Source organism: Barbus barbus (assembly GCF_936440315.1).
Source record: "Barbus barbus genome assembly, chromosome: 28".
Classification (NCBI taxonomy): Eukaryota; Metazoa; Chordata; class Actinopteri; order Cypriniformes; family Cyprinidae; genus Barbus; species Barbus barbus.
In genome coordinates this window covers 10,252,637-10,262,158 of record NC_136756.1, presented here as the reverse complement: position 1 = coordinate 10,262,158, position 9,522 = coordinate 10,252,637, and the positions used below count along the sequence as shown (strand labels likewise).

Here is a 9,522-nt window from a genome sequence, read left to right as displayed (position 1 = left end):
AAACTCGTAGCTTATCTGAAGTGAAAAGCTACGAGTTAATTTTCAAGTAGTGCGTTTTTGAGTTTCAGAGGGCCTCTGTTAGCAGTGAGCATCACACTAACAGCCGTCATACAGTGACAAAAGAATCAGCTAAAGGACAAAAGTATCCTAGTAAGGGAAGCCTAGACATGTCAACATTTATTCAGCACATTTGGAATGTCTTACATGTTTTATATAATGTATGCAAAATTATAAAAGAAATGTGGACCAAAAGAGGCACTCATAAGAGCAGCACAGTGATCATCAGAGGAGTGGTTTAAAGTTTAAGAACATGTTTATAAACTCGCTTATAAAAACTTTTGATATGAAGAAATCCTTTCCAAGACAAATTAGCTAGCGAACAAAGTACTGGCTGTGGCTAGAAATAATTAAATCTAAACAAAACACAAAACTGGTCCCTTTTTCATTTAAATGTTGGATAAATGGCTTTTTAAAAAATTTATAAAATGATAAATGTGAACCCATAATATAAACGTAACAGCAATACTGTAATTAAGACCCAATTAGAATAGTTATAACTATGATTAATTTTATAATTGCATTTTTATGCAAACTGATCAGTTACACTTCCAGTCATATCTGGGTCACGGAGTGCAAAATGTCTGCAAGTTCAAGAATCCTGCTTTTCAAGAAGTCCATCCAGAAGCTTCTCACACATGTAAAGACATCGAGGAACATGGAAGAACCCTGGACAAACGTTGGAGAAAATTTTTTAACCGTATTCAAATATATTAGAAAATTGAATACGTTACCATATTCACAATATTACTAAACTCTCTTTTGAATGGTAGTGTAGCTTATAATTAATTGGGCCTGAAGGATGCTACGCTGCTCAAAAAAGGTATATTAATTTTGGAAATGAATAATCGCACAACAAAAATCTACAGAAGATGAGCGTGGACCATGTTTGAGTGGTTAAAAGCATTTTGGCCATAGCTACTCACCTTTGAAGGGCCCTCCTTTGAAATCCAGCACAACCTCTCCTTGACAACTCAGATATCCAAACCACTCGCCATGTTCCTCGTCAGAAAACTTGAGAAAAGAGCAAAGAACATGATGGGTCTGAACTGATTTTACTGAAAGAACCTTACCCCCAAATGAAATGTCTCTGAAACACATCTCTTACATTTGTGAAGGTGTAGTCATAGATCTGCTTGAACCGGTCCAGTAGCACAGGCTCTTTGCTGTGACTGTAGGCCATCAGGTAAGCAATCAGAGCTTCACAGTGAGGCCACCACAACTTCATATTCCACTCTAACTGTAAGACATTAAAACATGTCACAAAGTGCAAGAGCAGAACCACAAAAAAAAAGCTTTGGCTGAAAACCAAAATAAAGCAGCGACTGTTTACAATTTTGAATATAAATCATGTTGGATCACTTTGTCCATCCCGGTCAACCATGTCATGAAATCATTGACATTGGAAAGCTTGGGTAAGATGAGAAGAGCCCTGCTGACATCATTGTTTCCACACTTTCAACACTTTTGTATTTTCTTCTTGTGCACTTGTTTACTAAGCTGATCATCCAATCAGCGTGATTTTTCTCTGAACACATGATCAATCAGCCAAAAAGCTACATATGGGGTCTGATTAGTGCCTATGGTGTGGAATTCGCACCAAAAACTTAACAACCGTTGGCCTGTTCTCGTCTAAAACAAACTGATGTCTGAGTCATGGATATAATCTGACCTGAGTCGGACAATGACCGTCTACATCTAGGAAGTAGAAAAGGCCACCATGTTGTTTGTCCCATCCGGTCTGGAAGGGGATCTCCATGAACTTATCCACTGCTGTCTTCTGCAGCTGCACGTCTCCTTTTTTCAGTGCGTACTGCAGCAGGAACCAGCCAGCCTCCAGAGCGTGACCTAGAGAGAGACGCCACTGATAATAACGGATGCTGAATTTATATGGAAAGTGACAGTGAGGTTGGATTTACCCCAAGACTCTTTTGTAAGATGCAGATAAACAAGCTAACAAACTGATTAGAGCATCCATGAGGAGGCTTCATTCACATTGTAATCAAGAAGTCATTGTTCCTGTTGTATTTTGAAATGATCTTTTACCAGGGTTCTGCAAGCGCCCTTGACAGCCAGGAAGTTCCTTTCCATTCAATGTGACATTTTCCAAAATGGCTTTTCCATCTCTCTGAGATGAAAGAATTTAGTATAATGTATCATTTGGTATGTTCCTCATCTCAGAATTTTTTTTTAAATTGATACATTATAGGCACATTTTAGGCTTAGTGTCACAGCACTAAAGCTTTTTTAGTGTTGGCTCACCTGTATATGCTGCTGTATCCGTTCCACACACCATCCGCTCAGGTCTTTGTACTTTTCTGCAACATCAGTTCTACCCTCTGTCAGCTGATCTACCAGGCACAGGAGCATCATGGGAACTGCCATGCTGTTGATTGGGGGATCACCAGGAAGTTGAGGACGACCAAGATCTGCTGAATCAGTCTGAACCCAGAATATCAACTGATCCATCATGCTCTCAGCATCTGCCTGTGGAGAACACGGACAAAACAAAACATGACATCAACTATGAGATATATAAAATTATTTTAACATTTAAATCAGAGGTGAGAAAAAATATAAATAATTTTAAAAATAAGTCACAGAAAGCTGCTCAGTTTTTAATAAAAAAAAAGTATAGAGCATGACCTAACTGGCAGTTCTGTATGCATCATTATTATTTAATCCATTTTAAGTTCTAGCTGAGATACTGACTAGTAGTTTTACCTGCATCTCTTTGTCTTGTGTAATCCTGGACAGCTCATCCATGGCCATCACATAAAAACACTCGCTGAATATCGTCCTTTGAACCTTCACTGTTCGCCCATCTCTCGTCAAGCAGAAGGCACATTTCCCCGGGCCGCTGGAGGCCTGAACTCGAGCAAACTTTTGCAGAAATGCAGCACCTGAAAGTCGAGATACACACGTTTACATGTTAACTTTCGAACAGGGTCATTTGAGGAAATTCAACTATTTTGACTTCTGAATTACTGTAGGCTATATGTCAATGTCTTTCATGTATTTTTCATGTAGCTTTTTTTAGGGCGGTACTAAATAAAATAAAAGTCATTTTTATAAACACTCTTTTTTGTTTTAGTAATTTCTGCAGATCCAGTTTCTGCATATAAATCTCTCTCACCAAGGCTGCATTTATTTGGTCAGAAATACAGTAAAACCAATAATATTGAGAAATATTACAATTTAAAATACGTTTTCTATTTTGAACTATAATTTATTCCAGTGATAAAGCTGAATTTTCAGCAGTCATTGCTCAAATAGATGGATGGAAAAAGCAACTGAGTAACTGAATCCCAAACCTGATTTAGCAGCTTCGAGAATCTCAGGTCTGTGAAATCTTTCCATTGTACGATACAGCCTGCTGTACATCCAGACCTAGTGGATATGTCAGACATCAGACACTCAATTTAACAGCTTTTATTGAAAAAATTGAAATAATTAAATAAAAAAAATCATCAGCTTATGATTAATATATGAATAGAAAGAACGTGAAAATAAACACTAAAATGAACAAAAAAATCTCTAACCTGTCTCCCTTGTAACCACACATATTTCAGCTCATCATAGACCTTCCCATCTTTTCCAAGGCAGGTAAAAAAACCACTAAAGTCAATCAAATGAAAAACATTTAACAGGGGCATTATATTGAATCCACGTTAAATCAAATAATTATTAAATTAACTTTAACACTTATAACCTGGCAAAGTACATATCCCGTAAATAATTGCACTTTTCAAAATATAAAGTCTTGAATAGTGTTTGAATGATGGGTGTTCCTCAGGGTTCAGTGTTGAGGACAATTTCAATGCTTCAGCATTTATGTTTGTTAACCATTCAGGGTTACAGAATAAGTTAGATATTTAAAGAATATAAGGACATTCTGCTAAAGCCATGTAATAAATGTGAATCATTTCACCCGTGTTCCTTGTCATGGGAATATTTTAGCCAGAAATCCACGACTCTGTCCAGTTCAGTCCGGATTCTCTCTCGATACTGTTCCAGCAATGCTGCAGTCATTGTTCCTTAAAATAAAACCGACAGTTTAGGGTCATTCATGATGGCTGTTTTATAGCAGGACATAATAAAGTTTGAATATGAGGGTATTGCAGTAGTGATCCAGTGATGTTAAAAACTGACCCTTGATCTGTGTCAGTGAATAAGTGTTTGTCCATATGTTAACTTTATATCTCTTCTGTCAGCTGTGTATCATACACCTAACATGTGTGCATAATCAATAACTCAGCAATGCAAAGATGAAGTCTTAAGTTCTCCTAAATAAGCTTTTATGTGCGTGAAGCAGTGTGATGTTTTTGATATGCTTTTTATTTATGAATACTGTGACAGTATCAAAGCTAAACAATTTTTTTTTTTTTTTAAATAGCAACCACTGCTAGCCGTTCAAGTCATTTATTAAACACAATTTGCTTACTGCTTCATTAACATTATCTGCTTGAACGAACTAAAAGCTTTTAGAGGTGAAGTGACTCTCTACAAGAAGCTCATTTGTGGAACTGGTTTGTTAAATCTGTGACAGCTGACGATGACATTATTGTAAAAACTGTCTAATACTACGTTTATGTCAAAATTTCCCTGCTTGCAAAACACTTTATATACACTTACCTGTTTTTCCAGATGAAGAAAGACCCCCTGCTATACTTGACTGTTTTTTAAAACGATCTCCTTTTTTAGTGACAGTGGAAATAAAAGCGCTTTAAAATCGACTCTTCCTCAATTTTTGCAGAGACAGCATCATATGACCACCATACAGCCAGCTGCTCCTGTTTATTCCGCTTTCCTAGGATCAGATCATTCGCCAGCTCCTGCCCCTGCTCGTCCAATCACAGCGCAGGAGAGCAGACGAGGGCGTGTTTAGTGGGCTCATGTAAGCGCTGCACTTGCGCAGCACGCTTCAGTTTCGCAAACACTGCAACTGTTTGATTGCTGCGCAAACAGAGCGCCTTTTCACGATGGAACCGCTTTATTGCAAATGCAGTTTGACATTAGTTTTTTTCAACTGCTTACACAAAATCTTTACTTGTTCACAGTTTCTGAAAGCGGACACTCAAACACCAGAACCACACACCAATCTGCAAAACCATACACTAATTCTCGGCTTTCAAATTCATAAAACACTTTTTGCAAAACACAATTCTCAATATAACACAAAAATCTAAGATAAATTAATATTGTGCTTTTGAGATTGAGATTTTTTTACAATAGGACAAAATTTACAACACTGACATTAGAGATACTTTAACATCTATTACAAAAATTCACCACAGTAACTCATTACCCCGTTATTATTTTTACTACTACTAATAATAATCAAAAACATGGAGAGGACAACCAAATAGTTGAACAAGTACCATGGTAGCATTATTTATTTAATGTCCTTTCGAGTTTTACAACTAAACTGGCCTCCACTCTCAAAAAAAAGACAATGATTTCAGCAGATTTTGTATAGTTTTACAGTACTAGGCCTACCAGTAATTGTAATTATTATAATATTTGTATTTTAAGATTACCATGGGTGTTTATTAACATTAATTATTGCAGAACACAAAGAAAAGTAGTGAACTGTGACAGACGGTGATAAAGGTTCATAACAAAATAATGAATATACTGAAACACTGTTTACTGTATTTGCAAATGAAGCTTGTTTTCAGTCAGATTCAGGAGTGAAGGTTCTTCTGTAGAGCTGTATGGACTTTCCTCAGGTTCTGTCTCACTCGGACAAACTCCAAGAGCTGAACCTCCTCATGTAGCTTCTGCTCCTCCTCCTTCTCCTTCTGAGAAGCAACAAGACAAATCACAAAACACAGACAACTGCTGAAAACCTTCAATTTGACCGTGGTAACTAAAATGTCCACCAACATGTCAGCTGCTACAATTACTAAACATGACATTAAAGATGGTGAAAGCACAGTTCATTCATATTCATTTATTATGATAACAGTAAAAAATTAAAAGTAGTAACTGTGCTGGAAACTAGCGGTAAGAATTAAGGAACATACAATAGCAATGTCAAAAGAAAAAAAATAATACTACACAATTGTTGTTTTCCTTTTGGTTCAATCACAGCATTTGTTTGGTTAGTTTTGAGCACACACACACACACACACACACACACGAGGATGCTGCTGACCATCATCTCCTGATGTTTGTGCTGGCGCTCCAGCAGAACCTGCTCCAGAGGACTCCTGCTCTGCTCTCCCTCCTCTCTCTGGGTCTGCTCTCTCTTCCTCTTCTCCAGAACCATCTGAAGCTCAGGCTTACAGCACACCACCAGCCCTCTGTCCCGCCCAAAGGGCCCAAGCACAAACAACAAAGTAACATTTTACCAGTGCGATGCAGGCTTTTTATATACTATAATAGTATTGAATTAGCTTTTTATTTCAATTTTCATTTTAAGATTTTACGTTTAATGAAAACAAAACAAAAACATTTTTAATAGTTTTTAGTTCATTTCAACAACATCCTGGAGAAAATGTTATGCTTTTTTGTGGTCCAGGAACCACATTCCGATCAAACAACCATGGACCAATAAATATCCCTAAAATCAGATTGAAAGATTGACAGGTATACTGATCCTATTAGGGGAAAAATCTTTCAAATATACAGCATAACAACTGGTGATAATGTATCTAGGTGAAACTTACATTTGCATTTGTGCGTTTACCGAACACTTTTATCCAATAATCTAAAAATGATAATTAATTAAAATTGAGGAAAAGCTAAAATAGTTTTTCTTGTGTTTTTGTGTTATGTATCATGAATTTATTATGACATGGTATGGAGAGTCGAAAAACTTTTGTGTTCCCCTGAGAAACTCGCAAAAACGTCGTATAATTTACAATTATTATTATTGTATTACTATTATTATTATTATATCACAAAACTTTTGAGAGGGAATGTTAAGTTTCTCAGGGGAACGTTAAAGTTTTTTAGGGAAATGCAAAACTTTTGCCTTTTGAGAATGTGAGGTTTCTAGGGTGAACACAAAAGTTTTGCGCCGGAATGCAAACACTTTGCGAAGGACCATGAATTTCTAAGGGAAACACAACTTTTGCATCAAAATGCTTGGGAATGAGAAGATTAGGGTGAACGCAAAAGATTGCAACAGAATGCAAAAGTTTTGCGCGGGATCATGAAGTTTCATGGGGCAATGCAAAGTTTTGCGCGGGATCATGAAGTTTCATGGGGCAATGCAAAGTTTTGCGCGGGATCATGAAGTTTCATGGGGCAATGCAAAGTTTTGCGCGGGATCATGAAGTTTCATGGGGCAATGCAAAGTTTTGCGCGGGATCATGAAGTTTCATGGGGCAATGCAAAGTTTTGTGAGGGAACAAATTAAATATTTTCTAGGGGGAATAAATTTCATTTCAATGCTTTTGCATTCCCTTAAGAAACTTTGTGTTTGCCCACAAAAGTACTTTTTCCTTCCACCTAATATTATTTCCAACACAGTGTTTATTTTTAAAAGTTTTTGAACCCATCACCAGGGGACTAAGGGGCTTCATTGACATCATGAGATTTGACTGTAATTTTTGAGCCCATATTTCTCTGCAGTAGCAGCCAAACTAGTAGTCTCGTGGCAGTAGTGCCAGCAGGCCTATCATTACAGTGTCTGCCACAGTGTGGCCTGAGCGCAGGCGGCTGATAATACCAGAGGGTGTACGATTGCAGCCTGTGTGTCCACACATGACTGCCTGACACAAAAGACCAGAGAGAGAGAGAGCGAGGCGTCATCAATATTGCAACAACCCACTTAACAAAAGTTCATCGATTTATTAAAGTCTCCACGACAGTATCTGATTTGGAGCATTTTATGGTGATCTTACTTTTTGTGGGCCAGTAACAGCTCCTTGTGAAGCTCCTGATGGCTCCTCGAGGCTTTCACTGGGTTGTTCGGGTTCCAGGGGCCCTCGGCAATATCACATTTATCTGCATTTTCTTAGACACAAAAGTTATTTCTGCAAGATTCTACAAGACACACTTCTCATGTCATGGTCTGTGAAAAACACCAGGACAACACACCTCGATTATTGCCATGATGATGCAAAGAACTACAATTAAAATTGTCTGTGGACGTATTTGTTCTGGCCTGTGCTGCTGCTGGTCTGCTGGAGCTGGAGACGTGGTTGTGTCCTGCGATGCTGTTGGATAAGGCATTTTTGAGCTCTTGTTCAGACGGTCTAGTCAGGAGTGCTTGTGCAGCGGCCGATCTCATTGCACACGCAGGTATCAAGAAGAGCCCTCAGCCAAAGCTCCTGCTGCATGCTGGGAAACTGTGCGTTGGGGTCATCAACGAAAGCAAAGAGAGTAACAAGAAGGGAGAGATTGAGTTTCACCTAAGTGGGGATCTATAATTTATCAACAGGTCAAATGCCTGCCCACTCAAATGATTTACTTGTCATTTCATGCAAAATCAGAACAGATTGCAGACTGACAGATAAATGCATGCATACATTTTCATGCAAATGGATAAGATGTATTATAAATTGACTAAAAATACATTTATATACTACAAACATCTGTATATAGGAATGGACACATTTACGTATTTAAAAGCATTAAAAGTATCATAATCAAAGTTTTGACTCAGGCATCAGAACAAAATAAAACACACCAAAATGCAATTAATAATTCATTTATATGTTGATTCCAGTCTAGACATGTTTTGACATTATTATTATGTTGAAGAAACACTGTGGCTTCAAACGCAATACAGCTGTAGCCTACTAAAATATCAAAAGCGTGGTTCTGAACTCACCGAAAGTGCGTCACCGCTCCGTGAGCGAGGTCCCATCTGAGCAGCAGTGAGTACCAGCTATCTATTTACCACACGACAACACAGAAGACACCTGAGAAAGCCGCCACTTCATCTCGCTGTCCGTCAATGTGAGGCGCACTTCCCTTGAGCGCCGCTTGGGGGCAGTGAGTGACCGACAAATACAAATAACTCACAATCTGTCCCGAGTGCGCACGCATATGTTACACGTTAATGATGTGAAAAGTTGGCTATTTTTGAAAACTACATTTTAAATCGCGTGCACTCATAAGATGAGGACTGCAGTTATATCAGTAGCCTAATAAAAGCTGTTTTGTCGCCTCATGGACGCAGTTTTAGATCACATGATCAGACATAAACGCGTTATCGGACGCTTCCAGTTTAGAGAATAAATAATCATGGCTGCAAATGGAGCGTTTAACATTAACTTAACTGAATATCGGAGGTGTATTAACGTATAGTATTCTTTAGTATGTTTGTTGACTTCACTATATATTTTTTAGGAGAAAATGACTACATTTCTTCAGACCCTTAATTTCGTTGCGTTGAGGGAGATCAGTCGCATTGAGAAGCGCTGGCTCTTTGTCAAGCTGTGTAACAAGAGAGTCGTCGAACTGAGCTCAGGGATCTTTTTACTTCAGGATGTAATGACAAAAATT

The 9,522-nt window shown here is 38.0% G+C and overlaps 3 protein-coding genes across 5 annotated transcripts in view; 1 reads left to right on the top strand and 2 right to left on the bottom strand.

Annotated features, from left to right (window-relative positions):
- The window catches only part of LOC306848491 (MAP kinase-activated protein kinase 2-like), a 458,467-nt gene that overhangs the window by 275,509 nt on the left and 173,436 nt on the right, over window positions 1-9,522 (top strand). The window lies entirely within an intron of this gene.
- LOC306848705 (N-acylglucosamine 2-epimerase-like) lies at window positions 165-4,867 on the bottom strand. Its single transcript, XM_079383421.1, has 11 exons — window positions 4,693-4,867; window positions 3,989-4,094; window positions 3,600-3,675; window positions 3,372-3,447; window positions 2,782-2,960; window positions 2,320-2,544; window positions 2,104-2,185; window positions 1,730-1,905; window positions 1,166-1,297; window positions 984-1,071; window positions 165-726 (listed from the first exon to the last, which is right to left on the bottom strand). The coding sequence occupies exons 2-11, from the start codon at window positions 4,087-4,089 to the stop codon at window positions 650-652; spliced, it is 1,212 nt and encodes a 403-aa protein (XP_079239547.1). The 5' UTR covers window positions 4,090-4,094; window positions 4,693-4,867; the 3' UTR covers window positions 165-649.
- LOC306848270 (protein FAM107B) lies at window positions 5,745-8,302 on the bottom strand (the record flags this gene model as incomplete). Its single annotated transcript, XM_079382726.1, has 4 exons — window positions 5,745-5,861; window positions 6,218-6,365; window positions 7,914-8,025; window positions 8,110-8,302. The coding sequence occupies 4 exons, from the start codon at window positions 8,300-8,302 to the stop codon at window positions 5,745-5,747; spliced, it is 570 nt and encodes a 189-aa protein (XP_079238852.1).